This window comes from Bos indicus, chromosome 25 (assembly GCF_029378745.1).
Source record: "Bos indicus isolate NIAB-ARS_2022 breed Sahiwal x Tharparkar chromosome 25, NIAB-ARS_B.indTharparkar_mat_pri_1.0, whole genome shotgun sequence".
Taxonomy (NCBI): Eukaryota; Metazoa; Chordata; class Mammalia; order Artiodactyla; family Bovidae; genus Bos; species Bos indicus.
In genome coordinates this window covers 10,830,677-10,855,863 of record NC_091784.1, presented here as the reverse complement: position 1 = coordinate 10,855,863, position 25,187 = coordinate 10,830,677, and the positions used below count along the sequence as shown (strand labels likewise).

At 49.5% G+C, this 25,187-nt stretch overlaps 1 protein-coding gene and 1 non-coding gene across 7 annotated transcripts in view; one reads left to right on the top strand and one right to left on the bottom strand.

Annotated features, from left to right (window-relative positions):
* Positions 1–25,187, bottom strand: part of CLEC16A (C-type lectin domain containing 16A) — a 234,658-nt gene that overhangs the window by 60,202 nt on the left and 149,269 nt on the right. For all 6 annotated transcript variants that reach the window (XM_070779669.1, XM_070779667.1, XM_019987685.2 and 3 more), the window contains 2 exons: positions 4,585–4,736; positions 1,669–1,873 (listed from right to left, as the gene is read on the bottom strand). In XM_070779669.1, coding sequence (XP_070635770.1) covers positions 1,669–1,873; positions 4,585–4,736 — 357 coding nt within the window. The remainder of the gene's footprint in view (positions 1–1,668; positions 1,874–4,584; positions 4,737–25,187) is intronic.
* Positions 10,888–10,959, top strand: TRNAC-GCA (transfer RNA cysteine (anticodon GCA)). The gene has a single exon. It is a non-coding gene; the product is annotated as a tRNA-Cys (tRNA).

The window sequence follows — 25,187 nt, the reverse complement described above, 5'->3', positions numbered from 1 at the left end:
CGACTGAGGCTCAAAACACAAGGGGCGCCTTGCGCGGGGTTCAGAGAGGAATGCCAGGCCTATCTTCACCTCAGATTCTCGGTTTCCATACACAAAAAACTGTACCAAGGCTTAGCATTATGTACGGTTTCAGACCCCGAACCAAACGGGGCCAGTTGTGCCACGAAATTCACAAATCTATGCGTGCAGGGAAGTGTGTGTGAGAGAGAACACACACGCTCCTGTGCTTGTGTGTTTATGACTGTGTGCGTGTATCTGTCGCTGTCTTCCCTTCCACACACAAATCTCACAATACAGCAAAATTTGGAGGGGCCCTTTAGAATTTATTTAAGAAATACCCAACACGTGGGACTTCCCAGGCAGTACAGTGATTAAGACTCCACACTTCCAACACAGGGGACCACAGGATCAATCCCTGATCGGGGAACTAAGATCCCAGATGCCGCATGGCATGGCCAAAAAAAAAGAAGAAGGAAATACCCAAGGCGTTAGTTCTAACAGCCACTTCACAGCATAATTCTCCATTTTCAAATGAAATATTTAGCCTTCATGCCAACTGTGAGAGATTGCTTTACATTAAAAAAAAAAAAAACACACTCTGGAAATAAATCTTTAGAGAAAGGACTGAATGATTTAAGTTACTTTGCACATTACAAAATGCTTCTGTAATGATTTTGGAGGCCAAGTTTCAGCTAAGTGAGAAATAAGATGCAGACTATGTGTGATGAAGGCCTGCGCCGATCAACGGAGCACATGCCGGAAATAACTGAACCCACCATGCCCAGAAACCCCGCCCTCTAAGTGTTTATTTTCAGGAGACCCCTCAAGAACACTCCCCTTCTCCCCCAGTGGAAGGCCCTGGTTTCTTGAGATAGGCTGGTGGTGATTTCAGGAGTTGATAGAATGCCTTTTCCCCAAGGAGGATGCTGTTCTTTCTGCCCTGATGAAGGGAAGGCTCTCACATCAGCACCTTCTAAGAAAGCTGGGGCCTTCCTGACACTGGATGGCGCAGGGTCTCCTCACTGATTCACCGCATCCCTGCGCCACGTGAAATGACGCTTGCAAATCCAGTGCTGGGTCCCGGCCCTCTCATCAGGCAGGGCTGCCTCTCGTGAGAGCTGGGAACGGAGAGGAGGAAGGGACGGGCTTTAGCGCAGTAAGTCCTGCCTTTGGGTTCTGACAACCAGCTGCCTGTGTGGCTTTGGGCAAGTCACCAAGCCTCAGTGTACTCATCTATAAAATGGGTGAACAGGCCCTACTCATCTCCAGGGTGGTTTTAAGGGTCAGAGGTGGTAGACGAGAATCAAAGTGAAGTGAAGTCGCTCAGTCGTGTCCGACTCTTTGCAACCCCATGGACTGTAGTCTACTAGGCTCCTCAGTCCATGGAATCTTCCAGGCAATGAGAATCAAGGCACTCTGCAAATATAAGTTAGAGGACGCCGTGTGCTGGAGGGGAGCACCACTGTCCACACGGATGGCCGCACCTCTTTGAGCAGCCTCAGACATTCTAGAAACCAAACGCTTAGGATTCTCCACCCTCTCACCAAAACACAACTGATTCCTGCATCGCGGGTGTCCTCTCCTAGAGGAGTCATCAGGGCGCTCGAGGTCAATGTGAGACCCACGCTGATGGCTCAGAGGACACCCAGCGAGGGGTGCCGCACTCACCCGCTATCCTCTGCATCTTCATGCGTCTCGCCTGGATGCGGCCCTTGGCCAGGCGCTGCTTGGCAATGATGCAGCGGATGTGGTCCGAGAAGATGAAGGTGGCTTGCAGGATGGGGAAGGGCTTGGAGTGGGGGCTGGATGCAGGCTTGTGGATGGTGATATTCAGGGCGCGGCTGTCGTCCTCCACGCCGGTCACCTGCATGTCCTGGGGCGGGGAGGGGGCCAAAGAAAGGATTTCCATTAGGTTCAGTTAGGAAGGGCGTTCCGTTAGGAAGGTCGCTGCTTGGAGGCTGTGGACCCACGTCTCCTCTAGAACAAGGGCCCTCAGACTGAAGTTTGCTTTTGTTCTGAAGGAGACCATCAGTCCCCAAGTGTTGAGGAGTGTTGAGGATGGGCACAAACCAGACGGGCCCTGGTGGGGGACGACAGGGTGGGAAGCACAGCCGGCTCAGTGGCTGGTGCTGGCTGCGGCAGCTGGTTTTGTCCCCACAAAGACTTGAGTCAGCTGGTGAACGTGCAGGACGCCAGCGGCCTGTGGGATCACAGTGCTTGACCAGGGATTGAACCCGCACCCCCTTGCTTTGGAAGGCGGATTCTTAACCACTGGACCAGCGGGAAGTCCCAAACCCTAACAATTCTTGCTTCTGAGAAACCAGAGATAACAAACCCAAGGTCCTAGTTCTTTCTGGCATGATTTCACCTACTAACGATTCCTTTCCTGCTTCTCTTAAGAAAGTGAAGGTTGCTCAGTTGCGTCCAACTCTTTGGGATCCCACAGATTATACAGTCCATGGAATTCTTTAGGCCAGAATACCGGAGTGGGTAGCCTTTCCCTTCTCCGGGGGATCTTCCCAACCCAGGGATTGAACTCAGGTCTCCCTCATTGCAGGCGGATTCTTTACATGAGCCACAAATGAAGCCCAAGAATACCGGAGTGGGTAGTCTATCCCTTCCCCAGCAGATCTTCCTGACCCAGGAATTGAACCGGGGTCTCCTGCATTGAAGGCAGATTCTTTACCAACTGAGCTACCAGGGAGGCCCTCTCTCTTAAGAAGAGGGCATCATTAGCTCCTATTTGTATGTCTCTGACAAATTCCTGGTCCCTAAAGAAAAAAGCTAACTCTGAGAAAGAGACATCTGAAGAAAGTTGCCCTTGAAAGGTAGAGAAGGACTCACGTAGACCAAGTATTAGGACAAATGCGATCCAAAGCCTCAGAATGGATTCTGTGCAAACAATCTGCTTCCCACTGAGGTTTGAGATAAAAAGCAGAGGACAGGAGACAAGCATGAAAGTCAAAGGCTAGAGGAGGGGGCGGAAATGTTGAAAAGGCTCATGAAACAAGACAGAGACTGTCCATAGGCATTCCACCTGGCACGGAACGTTGCAGTGGGGATTAGATGAGATATTATGCTTTTAAAATGGAGAGAGAGGCTGGCGCGTTGTAACAGTCTGACAAATAGGCGCTCCTGGAAGAAGACCAAAAGAAAAGGTTTATGTGGCTTTCATTGTCTGATGGACGACACGTATTAATCCTTTGAGGGAGAAAAACACTTTCCTGACACTAAATTCTAAAGGAAATTGATTATAAGCCTAGACAAATAAGAAGCAGCACTAAGTCACTTAATGGACAGTCTCCGACGTGGAAGTCTTTTTTTAAATGCGAGCTTCTTCAGATGGTTGCTGTGCACATCACCCTTCTGTAAAAGACATTTTTTAAATGGAAAGATCTTGAAAAAGAGGAGGCTGGGAAATGGCTGCAACAGCATCTTCAAACCCATGGGTGGTCATCTCGGGGAGGGGGGTCACACTGGAGACGGTTGTGGGTTGGCCCCGGCAAGGCCTTGCCAGCAACCAGGACTGCCCAACAAGGAAACAGGCCCGGCGCAGGGCAAGTAAGGCCCAGGGGGTCTGGTGGGGGCGCGGGATGGAAGGCTGTTTTCAACTCGCCTGGCTCTATGCTTCCTTTGACCAACCAGCTGGCGTTAGTCACCATCATTAGACAAACAGTAAGAAAACCCAAGCTCCAGCTTGGTGTTTGGCAATTTAAAAGCCCAGGCTTGATGGAGAGACGGAGGACACAGGAACTTCCATAAATCACCAGCGGCAACAATCATTCTAGAGAGGAGATGAGCCCAGCCCAACTTCTTGGTACCTGCCCTAGGGAAACCCTGGCCCAAGTGCACAAGGAAGTCCAGACAGTTTTGTTCACGGCAGCACCATATGTGAAGGTAGAAAGCTGGGGACAACCACAGGACACCGACTACCTCCGCCTTGGGATGTGGGCAGGCAGCAGATACAAGAAAACCAGAAAGTCTCCACAGACTGACAGTCAGGGCTCCAAAACATTCACTGAGTGAAAAAAAACAAAGTGTAGAATACACGCAACGTGACAGAATAAAGAATGCACACAGACACGCCCTCTTTTGAGTACCTGTGTACAATTTTTAAAAACAGTACGTGCACGCTAAGTGGCGTCAGTCATGTCCGACTCTTTTGTGACCCTATGGACTGCAGCCTGCCAGGCTCCTCTGTCCATGGGATTCTCCAGGCAGGAATACTGGAGTGGGTTGCCGTTTCCTACTCCAGGGGATCTTCCCGACCCAGGGATCGAACCTGCGTCTCCTGCGTTGGCAGGCAGATTCTTTAGCACTGGGTCACCTGGGAAGGACAGTACACGCAGTTCCATTCACACGTGCAGTTGGCAAAGCACCGTATCTGGTAACAGAGGAGGGGCGTCAGAAGTGAGTTTTGGTTAAAGAGAACTTGGCCCTTATCTGTGAGGTGTTCTAACTGCTGTCAGGGGTAATCTGTTCACACAGCCCTTATGTCATTAGCACTGGACTGTAAAGATGACACTTTGGTGGGTGTTTGCACAGCCAGTGGAGAAGAGCTTCCAGGCTTCTCAGCCATCGTACCTGCAGAAGGCCGGCGAACTTGACCACTCCCCAGCCCAGCCTGGACACGTCGGGCTCCACCAAGCTCATCTGGTAAATATCGACAGCCAGGAACCGCTGGAGCATGCCGCCGTCCTTGGCGACCACCGTGCACGCGATCAGGTCACTGTTGTCTGGGAGGAGGGGGACAGAGAGCAGGGTGAGGTGCAGCCCGCTGCACAGTCTGAGCGACACATATGGGCTGGTGTGTGTTCTGTCGGGTGGCACAGCTCGGCACCAGACCCCAGCCTGGCAGTCACACACACTGGGTTCCGAGTCCCTCCTCTGAGTCATGCTGGGCAACCTTCTGTACCTCTCTGGGCTTCAGACTCCTCATCCAAAAAATGGGGATCATGCCCAACCCACTCAAAGCACTGTTTGTGAGGACCAGCTCGAATAAAATACATAAAGCACAGTACAGTCGCAACGAACGACTTCCGGTCTGAGAGCGCGTTTCTAAGTCCAAAGAAGTTAGCCCAGGTACCCGACTAACAGGGTTGGGTACATAGTATTGTACTTGACTAGGTTTTTAATACTTTTCACACAAATAATACACAAAAAACAAACACCAAAATTTAAGAAGACATTTTTAATCTTATAGTACAGAACTTTAAAAATTACAGTCGTATCAAATACATCCCTGCTGCTTTTACACTGGCTTCTGAACATGCTGGGTTCAATAAAGACACTCTACTACTGCACTCTATACAGTCCTGTACGTTAAAGTGCACAAAAGCACAGCCACATGCAGAGGATGCACTCGCGTGTCAGCGTATGCCAGAGATGTGAACTAACTGACGCGCTGGGACATATGAATTCACGTTTGCATCTCTCAAAGTTGGCAACTTGAAGGTTCGTGTGTGGGGGACTTACTATACAATACTGGCTGTGAATTAGGCACTGCAACTGTAGCCAGAAAAACACCCAACAAACCCAGAATCCCAGTAACATTTCAGTGCTTCCCTGCAGGCGTTGGCGGGTTACACCTCTGACTGTGTTTGCCCAGATTAAGTGAAGACAGGAAAGGAAGAGCCCCCCGTTTGGTTACAGAATCATCAAGACTTCACCTTGGTGTCTGACAACTTAGAGCCTAGATCTACATGAGACGGTGTGTGATTTCAGGCAAGGCACTTGGCCCCTCTAAACCACGGTTTCTCATCTGTAAAATAGGAATAATGTCCCTGATCTGGAGATGTTTGATACCTTAAAATGAGAACAGGTAGGGAAAGCATTTAGCAGGGTTTCCTCAGCTTATGCCTGGTCCCTTCTCTTAGCTGGAAGTTATTGCCAGATTTGATGTCTAATTTAGTGCCTGTCCTTGATGGCTTGGAACTCACCAGAGTAACATAGGGCCATTAAATCTCTGGTCTGCTTTGAGTTCCCTCCAGTGAAATCCTCTGTAATATGTTTTAAGAGAAATAGCTGAACCAGGAAACAACCTAAATACCCCCAAAGCGGGGAACCACGTGAGTATGATTTTTTTCCCATCATATGGAAAATTACATACCCATTTAAAAGTTATGTTTAACCAAAGTGTGAACTGTGGTTACTTAGGAGGAGGGAAGTGAGAATTGGGGGTGGGTGGGACTGTGTGTGTGTGTATATGTAGTTGTGTGCGTGTGTGTGTGTGTGTGTGTGTGTGGTATCAACAGGAGAACTTTAATTTTTGCCCTCTGTATCACTGATTTGCTTGAAATTATTTTAAAATGAGAAGGTATTCAATATACACTTTTGAAATATACATTAAAGACCCAACCAATAATTGCAACGGCACTGGGAAAGACACTACATGTTTAAATGAACATGATGATAAAAACTTTCTAACTGTGATTTTGGTAGGTTAAAAGATAGTATCCCTACAAAGAAATACAAGCTTGGGGAAATATACTAAAACGTTAAAAGACATGTCTGATTAGAAGAATGGTGGGTGAATTTTTTTTTTTCCTTAAACAGCTTTATGGAGGGATAATTTATATACCATAAAACTCACCCATTTTAAGTGTACAGTTTGAGTTTTGGTAAATTTAGAGCTGTGCCCTGTGACACTCCAGCGGTAGAACACTGTCAGCACCCCAATACATTCTGTAACCTAATACTTGGCTTCACTTTATTGGTGGTGGGAGGTGGGGGGAAAGTAACACAGACAGTAACAATCCTGGCCCCAAACACAGGAATTTGCCAAGGTTTTGCCTCCCCTCATTTCTGCTCTTCATTTAGACCTAAGGAATGACGGGCACATTTCTCCTCTGCCCTCTTCTCCCCTCGCTCCTCCGCCTCCCTGCCCTCACCTCCCACACTACCTCCGCTTAACGCTCTGAGCACACAGTCTGAGATCCTGGCTTCCTGGGATGTCTTCCGGTCCAGCAGCTGTGACAGGCCTTGTGATTCTGTCTCTTCTCTCCAGCATGTGACCACCTGGCACGGCCAGAAACCCCACGGCCAACACTAGCACCAGACAGGCTCAACTCTCTGGCTTGCATGTTCTCATTCTCGAGGGCAAGGAGCTTCCTCCCTTTCGCAGGAGTCTAGCCAAGTATTTAACAAGAGTTCTAAAAATGACTTTATCCAGAATTTCTAGTTCCATGCAGAAGACATCTAGTCTTCTGTATCCTCAGAGGTGGAAGTCCTCACACTCTTTCTTGCAAACATTTTCTTTGCAGTGCATGGAGTCTGGCTTCCCAGGTGGCGCAGTGGTAAAGAACCCGCCTGCCAATGCAGGAGGCACAAGAGAGCCGGGTTTGATTCCTGGGTTGGGAAGATCCCTTGGAGGAGGAAATGTCAACCTACTTCAGCACTCTTGCCTGAAAAAAAATCCATGGACAGAGGAGCCTGGAGGGCTACAGTCCATGGGGTGGCAAAGAACTAGACACGACTGAGCGTGCGTGCACACGCATACACACACACACACACACACACACACAAGTAGAGTTTACTTTCTTTACTCAATATTTACATCATGTTCCCCAATTAGCATCTTTTACTTTTTAAAAAGAGAAAACTAAGCTCATAAAGGATGCTTTCTCTCTCTTTTCCTTTCTCTTTCTTTCCTCTCCGCTTCCCCCTAAACAGGACAACCTGCTCTTCCCTTCCCCACATTCACAAAAGAGGTTCATCTGCGGGTGAGCCCGGAAAGCAGGCACAGCCAAGGTCTTGGTGTCAGCGGGCTGTGTCAGCAGGCAACCCCCTCATAAAGACCAGGGCCTTTAGGGGCTTCGGGGGGAAGGAAAGACCTACCACCTCTGCCACAAAGAACTCTAAAGGAAGGACAAAACCCCAAAGCGGAACAACTTTCAGAAATGCAGTTGAGACATCAAAGCCCCGTGAGAGATTTCGTAAGAAAACTAAAAGGCAACTGTCACCAGTGAGACAGGAGGGTTCTCAGAGGGAGGGAGCCCCTGGTTTTTCAGAAGCTGTGGGGGCAGTTAAGGAGAAATGAAGCGGCTTCCGAGGACTGAGCAGAAGGGCACCCAGGCATCCTTTGGGGCAGATCAAGGGAGTCTGGTCGGGGTGACCTTTGTGGGCCTCCGGGTCGGCGTCTCAGGAGACGCTTGGGGCACCTTGCCTCTCCCCTGGGCTGCCCCACATGCCGGCCGTGGGCATGCCTGTCGGAGAAGGACTCCAAAGAGAGCTGCGGGAGGGAACTCCACCCTGCCCTCGCTCTAGGTCTTTCGCCTGCTACCTGCAAGCAGGTCCCTGCGGATTTCACACTGAGCTGGGGGGAGAGGTGCCAGGTACTGAGGTGCCGGGAAGGAGGGGTCCCTTGTGGGGAGGACAACAGCAGCAGGCAGCTCTTTCGGGGGGGCGGTGGCGGCCTTCTGAACCTCCCTGCCTGCCTCTCGGGGCTGGCTTGCCGTCAGGGGACGCCAGTGCAGGTGACGGGCCATCCCTACATAGCGTGCGTGCACGTGTGCGCAGTCACGTCTGACTCTTTGTGACCCCAATGGACTGTAGCCCACCAGGCTCCTCTGTCCATCGGATTTCCTTCTCCAGGGGATCTTCCCGACCCAGGGATTGAACCTGTGTCTCTTGCATTGGCAGGCAGGTTCTTTACATCTCTCAGCCCATCTGGTCTCCAGCACCCTCCCACCAACTTCATTCCAAAGGGGTAGAGCCAAGGACTCTATTTCTTTAAATCTACAGACATTTATTGGAAAACACACTATCCATGTGACCTTAGGAGCAGGAAAGGATTTCTCTAAAAATGAAGAATCAATACATACAAATAAATAAGATTAAGACTGATAAACTGACTACCTCAGAATTAAAATTTAGCTCACGGATAACGAACAACTTTATAACCAGACTGGGGGAAATATTTTCAACATATCTCTTTAAGAGGCAAAAGACGAATAAAGCCGAAAATACGAAGAACTCCACAGGCCATTCACGGACAAGAGAGTGAATACACACACACACACACACACACACACACACACACACACGTGCTAGCCTTCTTGCTAAACCAGGAAACAAATGAAAACAGGATCCCACCTACTGGCAAGAATAAAAGTGTTAAGATAACATCAGGTATTAGTGAGGCTGTAGAAAAACTGATTTTCTCAAACACTGCCAGTAGAATAAATTAACATAGCCATTTGGAAGGGCAAATCAGCATTATTTATTAAAGCTGAAAGTTTCATACTCTATGACCCGGCAATGGGTACATTCCCAGGAAAACACCCACGTGGGCTGAGAGACAGGAATAAGCATGTTGACGATGAGATTTGGGTCTGTAATGACCTAGATGTCCAGTGAGAAAGGAAAGTTTATTTAAAAAAAAATATATGGCAAGGGCAAGGAATGAATGAGATCTCTGGATGTTTCAACAAGGTTCAGTCTCAAAAACTGAGTGGAAAAAGTTGCAGCATGACACAGGCTGTGTGACACAATTTGTGTAAAGTCAAACCACACAAGACGATCCTGTATATTTTCTATGAACTCAAGCATGTGTATGTAAAAGAAAAATTTAAGAAAATGCCTGGCAGGGTGCAGAGTGATTACCTCTTTGGAGGGAAGGTGGTGGGACTAAGGGTAAGAGTCAAGGCTGTTTTAGTTTATATGGAGTGCTTTGATTTTTTCAAAGAGGTAAGTTGTTTGTGTGGGCTTCCCTGCTGGCTCAGTGGTAAAAAAAAAAAAAAAAAAAAAATCTGCCTGCCAAGGCAGGAGATGTGGGTTCAATCCCCGGGTCGGGAAGATTCCCTGGAGACGGAAATAGCAACCCACTCAGTATTTCTGCTTGGGAAATCCCATGGACAGAGAAGCCTGGAGGGCTGCAGTCCATTGGGTCAGAAAAGAGTCAGGCACGACTTAGCAACTAAATAACAACAACATCATGTTGTTTGTGTGCTTAAGTGAGGGGAAAAGTGACTCTTTCCACACTCCTACAGAGAGGGCCTCAGGTCCTCCTGGGGCCCAGCAGGCTTGGGCAGCAGCCCCAAGCCCAGCTGTTGGCCGTTGGCACGCTGCCTCCCTGCCACCCCCCACCCCCCGATCCCAAAGTGTGGTGATGGTGACTGGGCTTTGGGTGACGGCAAGACACCCACAGTGCCTCTTGGTGCACAGGTGTGCACGTTTCCAAACTGGCCAGACGTGTGAGCTGAAGAAGCTCTGGTGTCCAGTTCAACAAACATGTGGGTGTTAGATCCTGCATTAGGGAACCAGACCGTGAAGAATGAGGCTTGGCGCTGCCTCAAGGGCTTTGGGGGCCGGCAGGGAGGCTAGGGCTCTCGACCACAAACCATCATGCAAGCCAAGTCTCCATCTGGGGAGGGACAGAGCCCTGAGGGAAGAGCGGGTGGGATGAGAGTTGTCTCCATCGCACCCCAGGGCCAAGAAGGAACCTCCCTCCAGGGAGAAGTGACAAGTTCCTCCCACCCTGAGACCCCGCCTTTTGGTTCATTGATTTCTATGAGAGTGGGGAGGGGAAGATTTGCCATTTTATTTGAAAACATTAAGCGGGACGTCCATGGCAGTCCAGTGGTTAAGACTCCATGCTTAAACACGGAGGCACAGGTTTGATCCTTGGTTGGGGAACTAAGAGCTCGAATGCCTCACAGTGCGACCAAAATATAAAGAAAATAAAAATTTGAAAATAATAAACATATAAACCGCTACTGTTTAAAAAAAATTAACCTTATCAATCTCTTTGAATAGATAACACATTTGCATGTTCCCATTTTAAAAGGTGTGGAATTTTTTAGAGTTGATAGTAAATCTCCCCAGTCCTCTTCCCCAAAGACAACCACTTGATTTCTTGTTACCCGACCACTATGAATTTCCAGGGCTTCCCTGGTAGCTCAGTCGGTAAAGAACCTGCCTGCAATGCAGGAGACCCAGGTTCGAGCCCTGGGTTGGGAAGATCCTCTGGAGAAGGAAATGGCAACCCACTCCAGTAGTTTTGCCTGGAGAATCTTGTGGACAGAGGAGCCTGGCGGGCTACAGTGCATGGGGTCACAAAGAGCTGGACACGAGCTAGCGACTAAAGCACCACCATGCATTTCCAAGAGCACACGCAGCTACAGCCCTCCCCCACTGCCTAGGCCTTCATAGACGCTACACAAGCCCTTGCACTTCTGCCACGGAAGCCCGGATCTCGGTGATACATCACCCCCGACCCCCAGAGGCGCTCCTCACTGTTTTTCATAGCTGCACTCTCTCCCACTGTAGTGCACGCTGAGTCATGTCCGACTCTTTGTGACCCCATGGACTGTAGCCCACCAGGCTCCTCTGTCCATTGGATCTCCCAGGCAAGCATACGGGAGTGGGTTGCCATTTCCTCCTCCAGGGGATTTTCCTGACCCAGGGATCAAACCCACATCTCTTGCCTTGGCAAGCGGATTCTTTACCACAGAGCCACCAGGGAAGCCCCCTCCCACAGTAGATGTGACTCTAAATGATTTAACAGTTCCCAGTTGATGGCCATTCAGGTTCTGTATTAGTTTTTGCTACAACACACAAAAGAAACAGCCTTACTCGTACATACGTGAGAGTAAGCCTACAGCAGCAAAGTAGAACTTATGCTGAATTTTTCTCTTGAAAGCACTCATGCTTTCCTCAAATAAACATATTTTAAAAGGAAACGTTGTGGCATGACCATGAATGGAAAACCAGAATTACAACATATAAGGTGACTGTGGAAATAGATATAAAAGAGCTTTTAAAATTAAACTGTAGCCAAAAGCCTGCTCTTTTGATAGAAAGGGTTATCAGCAGTTAGAGAAGTTCTAAGACAAACTAGTACCAATCTCAGACCTTCTCCTTGATGTGACAGAAAGGATTCTAGGGGTACCGAAATGTATTTTCGTGTGGACTACACTCTCCAGAGATGGCCACGGCAATACTTGCCTGAGGGACTTCCCTGGCGGCCCAGTGCTCCAATGCAGGAGACGAGGGTTCAATCCCTGGTCAGGGAACTAAGATCCCATGTGCCATGCGGCAACTAAGCCCGTTTGCCACAACTAGAGAAAACTCGCACACCACAACTGGAGACCAAAAAATAAAACAACCCCCCCACCCCACATGCTCTTCTCCCAGCATGACCTTGACCCTCCTCCCATCAGGTGGTGGTGTCTATGTCCCTTCCCCTTGAACCTGGGCAGCGAGGGCAGGGGTGGGGGTGGGCGGCCCTTTGTGATGATCTAGACCAACAGAGTACAGTGGAGGTGATCCCGTATGATTTCTGAGGCCAGGTCACAAAAACACTCTTGGAATGCATCCACCATGCTGTGAGGAAGCCCAAGCTGTCATGGAGACACGACTGAGAAAAGCCAAGGCCCTGGGCCCCCAGCCCCCAGCTCACCCTCTAGTCTCCAGAGGGTGCCATGAGGAGCGGAGACGAGCTCTTCCCCCTGAGCTCTGGGCAAATTATAGATCTGTGAGCAAAATGAATGATTGAAAAAAAAAAAAAAACAGTTGTAGCTGTTTAAAAAGCCACTATATTTTAGGGTGGTTTGTTACTCAGCACTAGAGAATTGCAACTGTGATTTATTGTAATTCAGTGCTGCATCCAGGCACATTTAAAAGTCTAACATTCTTCCAGCACCACCAAGGGGCTGCACACCGCATCATGGAAGGCCAGCCTGGACAAACAGCCTGGGGCTGATGATCCGGGAGGCACAGAAGGTCCTGCAGTGTTTAGTGGAATAAAGAGGAAAGGAATGCAAACATTTTTCAACAGAATTTTAAGATGCTGAGAAAGAAGAGGAGGAGAGGGCAAGTCATTAAAGAGCCACCTTGCCAGGAAGTGCAGAAGGAGGGCAACTCATCTGGGTGAAAACAGCTTGGGTTGAGGAGCCACAGCGACCTGGGTTTTAATCCCAGCTCTGCCACTAAAAACTGTATGATCCTGGACAAGCCACCTCCCTCTCTGCATCTCAGGTTACTTATAAGCCCGGCAGGACCACCGGGGGATCTGAGAGAGGCCTGGGGCCAGGCCCAGGTGGTCTCTGTCAGCAGTGGCTGTTGCCTGGAAGCACCCTGACTTTCTGGAGCCCTGACTCACCAGTCAGAACCCCCTTGCCTGAGGTAGAGTGATTCTTGCTGGAGGCAGGCTCTAGACTAAGTAAGCCATGCTCTTCAGAGGGAGAAAATGAATCATGGATGTTGGATGCTTCTCAGAACTCTTGTGGGGTGATGGGCCCACACACTCAGTTACTCTGTAGCACATCTACCCACTTTAGCTCACTGCTGCACCCCAAGGCCTGCCAGCCCCCAGGGGTCCTGAGGCCTGCTCCCTAGTCTGGACGGAAGCCCCAGGAAGGCAGGGCCTGACCTGTCCCATTCCCTGCTGAATCCCCAGGAGAGGGGCTGGGAAGTGGCCGGCACTGAAGAAGTGCTTGTCCCCTGGACAGAAAGATGCTAGCATCTTCTGGTCCTCCCGTACTGAGGGCTGTCCTTTCAGCCCCTGGACTGAAGCCTTCCTCCAGGGCTCCCTCTGACAAGCTATAGCTCATTACCGAGCAATAAACAGGGCTGACTGACTCTTGCTGTATTTAAATGATCCCTTCATGAAAACATACGGATGCCAATACCGTAATTTAATTCTTGGCTTGGTGGCTCCGAATACATTTAGAATTGAGGTCTTTATCCTTACGGTGGGATTTCCAGGCCAGCCTGAATTCCAGCGCTTTGAAATCCAATACCCTGGGCTTTAGGGCCAATTCTGGGAGCACCACCACAGCTGGAGTTTAGATTACTGACTCTGTAAACACTATCTAGTCTTCCAGACACCTGCTGTGAGTCAGAGGTCAGGAAGGATTGAGAACAAGGTACAGATTCCTTGAGGACTGCAAGCTCACCCCGGGATTCCAAGATAACATGCCCACAGGGGAGCATTTGCCGCTGATAGGAGACTAGGATTTCCTTTCTGAGCCAAAAAGCATCAGAGTTCTTTTACAAGGCATGTGTGGTCCTGGCCTCTCAATGGATGCCAGAGCCCACTGTGTTTCTCTTCCAGACACGCAGGCATTCCAGAGATGAGTAATGAAGCAGCTGCAGGGGCCCAAGGGCCCTCGCAGAGGGAGCCAAGACGATGGGATGGCTGGCTTCCCTGGGGAGTTCGCCGAAGCATCCAGTGGGGACGCACAGCCATTTGGGGCCGTGGTCCTCTAGAACCACGAGCTGAAAGACTGTCAGGGCCGTGTCTTTGGACAGAGGTCCCCCTTCCCGGCTGCTGACCAGTGCTTCTCTGGGCCAGGCACTAAGCTCCCCACTTGACAAGTTCCTGGGATCCTACGGGGGAAGAGCGGTTCACTGATCCCCAAGGACACACAGCTGCAGGGTGTCAAGTAACATCCTTGAGGACACATGACTGACTGATGAGCTGTGAAGCCAGAGTGAACGTGTGGCCTCCACAGCATCCTGAACAAGCTGACTGGGACCTGGGGTTCTAGTCTTTAGGATGAGGCTGCAGAGAGGAGTGACCCCTGTTTCTTCAGAAGAGGGGGGCACTCCTGATCCGGGCTAGCTCTCAAGGGTGGAAGATGCTGGCTAGGTCCTGCAGGAGGACAGTCAGAGGACCCGAGCTCTCAGCAGGCAGATCCCAGGGGTTTGAGCCCATGGTCAAGTTGAAAAACCTGCCGTGTGCTCCTTGGCAAGGCCCCCTTCACTGGCACTTGGTGGCCTCTTCCAGCAGCGACCTGGGACCTTTTTCAGGCCCACTGGGTATCTGCCACCCCAGGGCTCCGGCCCAGTGCAGAGCGATACTATAGGAGTGGGACGGGCCAAGCCCCTGCCCTCATAAAGGCTTCAGCCAAGTGGGCAGATGGCAGCCTTGCGAGACCAAGAAGATACCCGGCGGCACTGAAGACAGCTTTGACAGCGACCCCAGGGAAAACCAGTCTGGTGTGGCTCTCTGATGACGGGATGGAGCCGAGGGCAGAGGCCTTAACTGACCAGTAATACAGGGCTGGGAAGCAAGTGATGAATCACTGGGCTCCAGTTGGCTCTCTGCAGGGGTATTGTTGGGGGGAGAGGCCGGCACAGGCGGTACAAGGCCATCAATCAGAAGAAGCCCGCTGGGAAAGTGCAATCCATCTCCCAAATGTCACCACTCCATCAACGTCCACTACAAAACTGAAAAGCTTTGCCGTCCTGGGGCATCAGAGACACACACACACACACGCATTTCCGTGGGAGCTACTCTGAGTGCCAAGGAAAGGAAGTCCTGTGCTGATTTGAAAAGAACCCAGCAGAGCTGGGGCCACAGGGACTGGTGACTCAACAGACCCATCAAAGGAGAACGGTCCTATCCGGCTGACCCCCGCACCTTCTCGAGCCTGGTGAACACCGAGGGGAGACTCCACACACCGCCCACGGCATTCCAAAGTCAAAACAAGAAAGAGATGTGGCGGTTGCCACTGAGGGTGTCGACCAGCACGCTCAATTAGGTTGGCTGCTTCTCCTGACAGTCAAATCAATCCTTTGAAGAAAATTAAGTAACCATTCCTCCATCAACCCAGCAACAGCTTATGGGTTGTTTGCTGCAAGTAATAATCAATTACTTTATCGTCTTTGAAGCTCCCTAAAGCCCTCCTTCCCAGCACGGCATGCGGCAGCTGTAAAGCGCGATATTTCCTGGATGGGGAGCACGTCTTGGCAGTTTCTACTGCTCGGCATGCGACTCTGGTCCCTCCAAGAATGAAGGGGAAGGGTTACTGGGATTCCTTGAGTTTGCAAGGAATTAGGAGTATTTTAGGCAAGGTGTTAGTCGCTCAGTTGTGCCCGATTCTTTGCGACCCCATGGACTGTAGCCCCCCAGGCTCCTCTGTCCTTGGAATTTTTCAGGCAAGAATACTGGAATGGGTTGCCATTTCCTCTTCCAGGGGATCTTCCCAACGGAGGCATCGAACCCAGGTCTCCTGCATCGAGGGCCGATTCTTTACTGTCTGAACCACAAGGGAAATCTGAATTTGCAAGGGGGCGTAGCAATTAGGGATGCAGGCCTTAGGACACATGCTGAAATCCAAACACCCAGGGAAACTGAGACCTAGTGCTCAGCTCCAGCGTTTCATCCATGGTCACCGGGGCTATCCCCAAACCCACACCGATGACCCGACCTTCGGCTTCCTCCCCTAGAGTTCCAAGAGGCAGGTGTCTGGACACTGTGGAGAAAACTCCCAAGGCCCCCAGTTCTGCTCCCCACCCATAGCCACAGCTCAAAAGACAAGGGTGACTGCGGGGAACAGTCACCAGCCAGGCCATCTGGGGTTGAAACGCGGCCCCTCCACTTTCTGGCTGTGTTGACCCAGCTGGTGACTTCACTGTGGTCGCCCCATCTCTAGGCCAGGGTAATAAGACAGCTGTATTGCTCTGCTTTTTTTTAGCCTTTTTATACAGTTCATGGGGTTCTCGTGGCAAGAATACTGGAGTGGTTTGCCAAGGAGAAGAGGGCGATGGAGGACGAGATGGTTGGACAGCATCACCAAGTCAATGGACATAAACCTGGGCAAATTCCGGGAGATGGCGAAAGACAGGAAAGCCTGGCGTGCTGCAGTCCATGGGGTCTCAAAGAGTCAGAAACGACTCAGTGACTGAACAACTGCTCTACTTTATGATATGCATGTGGATGTTTCTAGGAAGAAGTGTTCTGCTGTCAGCAGTTGACTTTGAAGAAAGAAAAGGAAAGATAATTGGGGCTGATAGCTGGATAGAATAGATGTGATAAAAGAAGTACCGTTGATCCTCGAACAATAAGGGGGTCGGGGTGCTGACCTCTTGTGCAGTTGGAAATCCACTTTTTACTGCTCTTTCTGCCTCTGAAACAAAGTGATAAATGACATTCAAGGGCAGGAAGCTGAGTGTTCTGGATACGATCGGGACTTAAACCCTAGCTCCTTTGATTTCACATACTGTGATCTCTAACCCAACACAAACTTGTCCCCACACTTAATGTAAAGATCTGTAAAATGAACACATACATACTATATGCATTGGATAAAATCCATGTGTAAGTGGACACACGGCAGTTTACGGGTACATTCTTAGGGATGTGGATGGTGGATAGAGAGAAGGCTGTTCCTTATACAATTCTGTCACCTTGGTTGCATGCTTGAAGTTTTTCAAAAGGAAATGTTGAAGGAAAAAATGACCTCCTAGGGTTGTTGTAAAAGGCATACAAGCACATGGCAGTTGAGGATAACACAGTCAGGCTGGGCTCTGACTGTGCTCTGAAGGGCTTCCCCAGTGGCTCAACAGCAAAGAATCCACCTGCAACGTAGGAGACTCAGGAGACATGGGTTCAACCCCTGGGTTGGGAATATCCCCTGGAGGAGGAAAATGCAACCCACTCCAGTATTCTTGCAAGGAAAATCCCATGGACAGAGCAGCCTGGTGGGCTACAGTCTATGGGGTCACAAACAGTCAGACATGACTGAGTGACACAGCCTAAGCCTAAGCTGTGAAAATCTATTTGGTTCTTGAGTTTGAATAGCAGGAACGTTTTTAGTAGTTTGTTTGCTTCTTTTATTTGGCTGTATCAGGTCTTAGGGGAGGCATTCAGGATCTTGTTCCCTGACCAGGGACTGAACCTGGGCCCCCAGCACTGGCAGCATGAAGTCTTAACCACCGGATCACTAGGGAAGTCCCTGAAGAGCAGGAACATAATAGGAAGACTCTGGGCGTGAGGGGTACCTGCAGTGCTCTTTGTAGCATTTCTTTCTAACACTTTATTTTTGGCTCTGCTGGGTCTTTGTTGTTGTGCACAGGCTTTCTCTAGAGGCGGCAAGCGGAGGCTACTCCCGAGTTGCAGGGCATAGGCTTCTCTGGTTGAGGCTCCCGGGCTCTACAGCAAGGGCTCAACAGTTGTGGTGCATGGGCTTAGTTGCTCCGTGGTATGTGGGATCTTCCCAGATCAGGGGTTGAACCTATGTCTCCTGCGTTGGCAGGCGGATTCTTTACCACTGAGCCACCAGGAAAGAAAGCCCCATGTAGCATTTCTTATCCTTGTAGTATCTTAACATCACCCAGCGGATTTCAGGTCCACTGAGGACAGTACATCACACTCTGTTGATATGGGTGGATACGCCTGTCATTTGTTAATTCAGCAACTATTCAAGCAGTGATGGACTGGTGCCTGGGTGACTGTTAAGTGACCTAGGAGAAGGGCACACTGCTATTTTCAGACAAGGAGCTGAAGGCCTGGGGAGGCCAGGGCCACAGGCTGGGGACGGCGCTGGGCTCGGGCTCAATTCCACCTGCTTCTAGAGGATGGGTTCTCCACGGTTACTTCCTCTCTCTGGCTTGGTATGCACATGTCCTGTTGAACAAACTAATGTGACTGATTTTCACGAAGTGGTCAAGAAAACTCATCCCCTGTCTTCACCTTTCCCCCTCGGGAAATTTCAAGAGACTCCCTCCTTGGGAGAACAAAGGGCAAGGCAAGGATTTGACTTGTTCCCACATGTCCAGACACACGTGGGGCATCTCCTTTTCTGACTGCTCCAGCCGACGTGAGGATGTGCAACTTGCAAATGCTTTATTCCTTGTTCCTTCTTTGCAATTCAACAAAGTTCACAGATAGATGACTTGGTGGAAACGTAATTACCAGAAACAGAATCCAAGTGAGTGGCGATTCCAAGTAGAGCATGGCATATCCCCTTATCAAGTGACACGCAGCCTGCCACCAGAGGCCGGGCGATCTGATCTTTACAGCGCATCACCGGCGACCATGCTTATCTTGACACTCTCTCTCCAGAATGCCACATTTGCATAGGACATTGCATAATTTCCTCTCAGAAGATGGCCCTGTTTAGCATGAGTAAATAAAGTTACCTAACTCTGAGGCGGCTGAATGGAATACTTGAGATTTCCAAGAAAAGATTTGAATACCTAAGCTCTTCCCCAGGCACCCCAAGTACCGGCCTGACAAACAAAATCGAGTGCTGGCAGGGCTTTCTCCTTCCTGCCAACTCAGAAGGCCTGCAGCCAATGAAGGAGGGTACCCGGGGCTTCAGGAGCCCTGGTGCCCCCTGCCCCCCGAGATTTCTCTGCTCTGGGCCCCCTCCCCAGGATATGGTCAGGCTGCCCTGGGCTGGAATCAAGGCTCTGCCTTTCCCTTCGTCTTTTTATTCTTCCACCAAGTGGGTGTCAGGCACTTGGTGACAGGGATGCAGGAGGGCCCTGCTCTGGGTGACCTTTCTGAGCCTTGGTTTTATCTGGAAAATGAACATACCGCTTACTTCATAGGGATGCTGGGAGGAGCACAGGAAGCACAGAAAAAGGCCTGTGATATTTCTGTGCATGAGTCATGTGGGCACATCTCCTTTCTCCCTCTGGATAGAAGGTTCCTGAAGATAGGGCCAAATCTTCTCTTTCCTTCAGATTTCCTCTTTATGACAATTCCTCAGAAAAGTCACGGGGGTATTGCAGAGAGCAGATCCTGGCCTGGGGGACCCTCCCTCCTTGGGTGAGGGGAGGGCAGTGCTCCTAGCAGAGGACTTCACCTGGAGTGTTCCCCCAGGTGTTAAAAGTGCCGAGGCTGATCCTGTTAGCACCCCTGGAGAAGGCATAGGTGGGCGTCACACGGGCATCTGTGGGGGATCTGGGCACCCACAGATGCCAGCTGGACTTCTGGTCAACGGCTCTGAGCTTGACCTTCAAGGCCCTTCTTGGGTAGGGAATATTCTACCTTGCTAATATCCAACCAGGACCCTCCTCTCAAGAGGGGTCACTGGTACAAAGAAATGGCCTTGCAGATAGAATCATTTCTATCCTCTTTCCCCTTCACTGTCTCAGACTTTTCATTCCAACATTTCTAAAGCACTTGCCTCCAAGCTGGACCCTGTCCTTGGCAAAGGCGGCCACAGAGACGGGCAAGCCTTAGCCCTCGGGGGCTCCTGGGTTCCGTGGGGGAGACCGGACAAGTGATCATTACATTACAGTGACGAGGGCCACAGCAGGGAAAGACGAGGGGCTGCAGAAGGCCAGAAGAAGCCCACCAGCACAGCTCAGGGGCACAGAAGGCTTCCTACAGGAGATGAAGTTAAAACTTCTGAAAGAAGCCCAGAAATTGACCAAGCGGAGGTGGTGAGCGGTGCTTCAGGCCAAATCAAGCCACCATCTCTCTGTGGAGGGCTCCCGGGTTCCTCTGTGATTTGCTCTCACATCTGACCCTTCATGGCCTGTCTCTAGCCTCACGCTTGTCACCAGTCCTTCGGGGTATCAAGCTCTTTGCCTGATTTTGGTTAGAAAGGCTGGAGGGGCATCCACATGCATTCCCTGGCCCATCACTGGGGTTTTCTCTCTACATCTTTCTCTTCTCTGGGTCTTAGTCCTTTGAGATAGCATAGTCTCGTGGTGAAGTTCAAGAGGAAGGGGCCAGACTGCCTGGCGTGGGAACTTGGCATGCTGCTGCCCACCCTCTGGACCTCAGACACCTCATTCATCAAATGGGGTGATGACAGTACTCTAGTATTGCAGCTATGGAGAATGGATGGTATTTGTCAAGTGCTCGAATAGTGCCTGGCATGTAGGAGTAACAGAATTAGCATTCTTCAGGGTTTGGTGAGAGCAGAGAGCTGAGAGTGAGAAGAGCCTTGGGTCTGCACCCCAGCTGGGCACTTACGAAGCTTGCGTGGCCTCGGTCAGGACACGTGACCTTTCCAAGTGGGCCTTGGTTTCTTTCTCTCTCCAACAAAGAGGTTGGGACTAAACCACACGCCTCTTTTCTGATGGGAAAGAACGTCTAAATTTCATACCAGGGGACACATTTACGGCCGTTTGGCAGAAATTAGTTCACAGAGTGAATGCTTACCGGCATAGCAGTCTGATTTTTAATTAGCTGGTGGGAATTCAGTATACTTCAAACATTAACAGTAAAATATGGGAGACCTCTGGTGGAGACGAGCCATACCTTTGGGCTTAAACAAAAGCTGTATCCTTCACACACCAAAGTGCCTGCTATCCGTTTTTCATCACGAGTGCTCATGTGGAGTATCGATAAACCTTTGGCACTAGAACAACACTTGCAAAGCATACGATTTAAAGTGATGCCATTAATATGAAACTAAATCTTATCAGCTAACTCTGTATGATCCTAGGCATCCAATCGCAGGGCCTTCTTTTAAACTACTGAACTGTGTTTCTGACGAGCTAAGTATCAAGAATCTCAACTGCTTTTCCCCTGTGAGTTTTCTCTTCTGTTGAAAGTAAACTAGAATATGAACTACTCTGTTAAATTCATGAAGAACAAAATAAGGAAGGGAGACTCATTCCTTCCTTCATTCATTCCCTCATTCCTTTTAGTCTTTCAAGACGAGTGGGTCCTCACAGACTTGAAGGATATGCTATAGTCAGCAGGGGGAAGTGTGTGAGCTGTGTGGTCAGAGGCCAGGGGGAAGGTGTCTGGGAGACTTCTGTCCTTCGGGGGTTCGGGGGGGAGGGCGGTGGCTGAAGTGGGTGGAACAAGGCAGGAGGGCGGTGGACGGCGTGGCTGAAGGAGCTGGGGAACCCGTTAGGAAGGGCTGTTTATTAAAGCCATACCAAGGAGTATAATCAGATACCCGGAACTGCAGATTCAGGGAATATTGTCATGGTAACTGAAGGTTTTGCTTGCAGTTATTTACTGAAGCTTAATTCAGGAATTTAATGGGAAGTTTATAATTAAGACCCAGTCTGAAACTTATACATGAAAAACAGGACTTACCAAGAATATGAAAAAAAAAAAAAAAAAATTAACAAGATTTCCCAATCGTTCCTTTATTTATTAATTTGACAAATATTTACTGTGTATCTGCTACAGTCCCAGGTAGTAAGGATGCAGGGTGAAAAAGAAGGTCCTCCCCTTCCTGCAGCTCACAATCTGGTGGATGCAGACAGACCATAAACAAATAACTTGAATAAATCTATTAGTAGAGAGTGTGCTTACACAATGAGAAGGCAACACTTGACTTGCTTATAAAGAAACTCTTTTCAAACGTTCATTTGTAAATCCTGCAAATAGACTATTCAGAGGTTTCACTTGCAGAAAAGGGAACCCTCCTACACTCTTGGTGGGGACGTAAGCTGGTGCAAGCCACTATGGAAAACGGTATGCAGGTTCCTCAAAAAACTAAAAGTAGAGTTGCCACACGATCCAGTAATCCCACTCCTGGGCATGTTTCTGGAGAAAACTCTAATTCGAAAAGATACATGTACCCCAATGTTCAGAGCAGCGCTACTGACAAAAGCCAAGACAGGAAAGCAACGTGGGTATCCACTGACAGATGAAGGGAAAAGAAGATGCGACTGTCATTGTTACGGTCGCTTCATCGTGTCCGACTCTTTGCGACCCCATGGACTGTAGCCCGCCTGGCTCCTCTGCCTATGGGATTTTCCAGGCAAGAACAGCGGAGTGGGTCACCATTTCCTTCTCCAGGGGATCTTCCTGACCTAGGGATCGAACCCACGTCTCCTGCATTGGCAGGAGGATTCTTTACCACTGAGCCACCAGTGAAGCCCATATATGGAATGTTACCCAGCCATAAAAGAATAAAACAATGCTATTTGCAGCAACATGAACGGTCCTAGAGATGATCATACCAAGTGAAGTAAGTCAAACATATGTTATCACATACATGGAATCTAAAAAAAGACAAAAATGAAATTATTGGCCAAACAGGCTCACAGCCATAGAAATCAAACTTACAGTAAAAGGGGGAAGGGGTAGGGAGGGATAAATTAGGAGTTTGGGATGAACAGATGCACACTACTATATATAAAATAAAAACAAGGTCCTCCTGTTTAGCATAGGGAACTACATGTAATATCTTATAATAACCTGTAACAGAAAAGAATCTGTAAAAAAATATATTTATGTATAACTGAATTACTTTGCCATACACCAGAAACTAACACAACATTATAAATCAACTATACATCAATTTTTTAAAAGGTGCCACTTGCAAATGCATATCTGTGCTAATTTTGAGTCATAACAAATGCAGTTCATTGAGTATTTTAATAAGCACCTGGCTCTGTGTTAAGCACTCAAAACAATCCCACGAAGAAGGTATTATTATCTGTAGGTTACAGGTGAGAAAACCGAGACCTCGCATTTATTCACTTGCCAGAGGCTGTGCCACTGCGATTTTCAGCACCGTGAGCCAGGCCCAAGTTCCTCTGCACACTTAAACCCATTTAAAACCAAACCCCAATCCTGTGAAAAGACTCTGTGGGCCATACTCTAAGCTAAGTTGGATGAATCCGGACTGGTCAGGTTTGACTGCCTGTGCTCAGACTCAGCTGTTCTTGGAGCTGAAGCTGAGTGACTTTGTTTTGGCTAGGTCGCATGAACGTCACTGCCTTCAACTGCTTTGCTGGTTTCTTGGCAGAGGCAATCCACCAGCAGGGAAAGAAAGGGAAAGGTTAAGAGAGACAGAGGTTTTGGCAGGATGGTAGGAGGGGGTAATAGGGGGCAGGGAAGCAGAGAATTTGAGGAGCTGGGCACCCCACACACCAACCTCCTTACTACAGCATGGCCGGGGCTGAGAACTCCATAACTTACTTTTTTAAAAAAATATTTATTTATTTGGCTGCATTGGTCTTCGTTGCAGTGCATGGGATCTCTCCTGTGGCTTTCGGGCTCGAGAGTCAGTTGTTGTTCAGTCACTAAGTCCTGTCCAACTCTTTACGACCCCATGGACTGCAGCACGCCAGGCTTCCCTGTCCTTCACTATCTCCTGGAGTTTGCCCTAGTTCATGTCCATTGAGTCGGTGATGCCATCCACCCATTTCATCCTCTGCTGCCCTCTTCTCCTTTTGCCCTCAGTATTTCTCAGCATCAGAGTCTTTTCCAAAGAGTTGACTGTTCACAACAGGTGGCCAAAGCATTGGAGCTTCAGCTTCAGCATCAGTCCTTCCAATGAGTATTCAGGGTTGATTTCCTTTAGGACTGACTGGTTTGATCTCCTTGCTGTCCAAGGGACTCTCAAGAATCTTCTCCAGCACCACAATTTGAGTGAAAGGGCTCAGTAATTGCAGCCAGCAGCCTAGTTTCTCCTTGGCATGTGGGATCTTAGTTCCACGACCAGGGACTGAACCCATGTCCCTTGCATTGGAAGGCAGATTCATAACCACTGGACCGCCAGGGAAGTGCCCCCCTCATCCCCATGCCTTTCTGAACCTGATGCACGGAGCCTATCTGTGGAGCTAAGATGCTACAGATTCAAACCTGTTAGGAAAAAGAAAAGCAAAGAAAACGTGGGCAGTGTTTTTCTCATGTGGGAGCTGGTCAGGCTGTCCACCGGAAATAAGAGTAAGGCACAGGCTGAGGAGAGGAGGAGACGGCCAGGCGGCGGAGGTCTGCCGGACACTGGGCAGCTCTAGGAGCTGTGCCTCTAACCCCCCAGCTGCAGCTCCGGCTGGCGAGAATCACAAGCTCCACCATTTCTGCCTCCTGCCGTGGGTTGGGTGCAAAACAGGCTCTGGGCCTCCACTTACCCATCTGTAAAGAGGGGTCATAACAGCACTGAGCTCCCAGGCACTGGAGACTACACAAGCAGAGGGTCAGTAAACAGCACATCCTTGTGATCATCACTGCCTCTCCTGCCTCCAGGCCACAGAGGGGGGCTCTTGAGACTCAGCAGGGTGAACACAGAGCCAGGATTCTGAAAGACTCCGAGACCTCTGTTTTCCCTGTTTGCTGACTTCATCGCCTACACTGGCCTCACAGGACTCTCTGGGTTGATGGACATGTCCTTCATCTGTGCTGTCACGTGTTGCTCTTTAAATGAAAATAAGATGAAGAGTTTCACTCCCTGTTGTGCCAGCCACATTGGTTACTGAGCACCTGAAATGTGTCTTGTGTACAGAGGGACAGAATCTTTAGCTTTACGTTTTTAAAAAAAAATTAGTTTATTTAATTTTGGTTGTTCTGGGTCTTTGGTGCTGCATACGGGTTTTCTCTAGTTGAGGCGAATGGGGGCTACTCTCCAGCTGCAGTGTGCAGGCTTCTCACTGCAGTGGCTTCTCCTGTCGCTGTGCACGGGGGCTCTGTAGTTAAGGCACACGGGCTTAGCTGCTCCTTGGCGTGTGGAATCTTCCTGGACCAGGGATCGAACCCGTGCCCCTTGCATTGGCAGGCAGATGCTTAACCACTAACCACCAAGTCC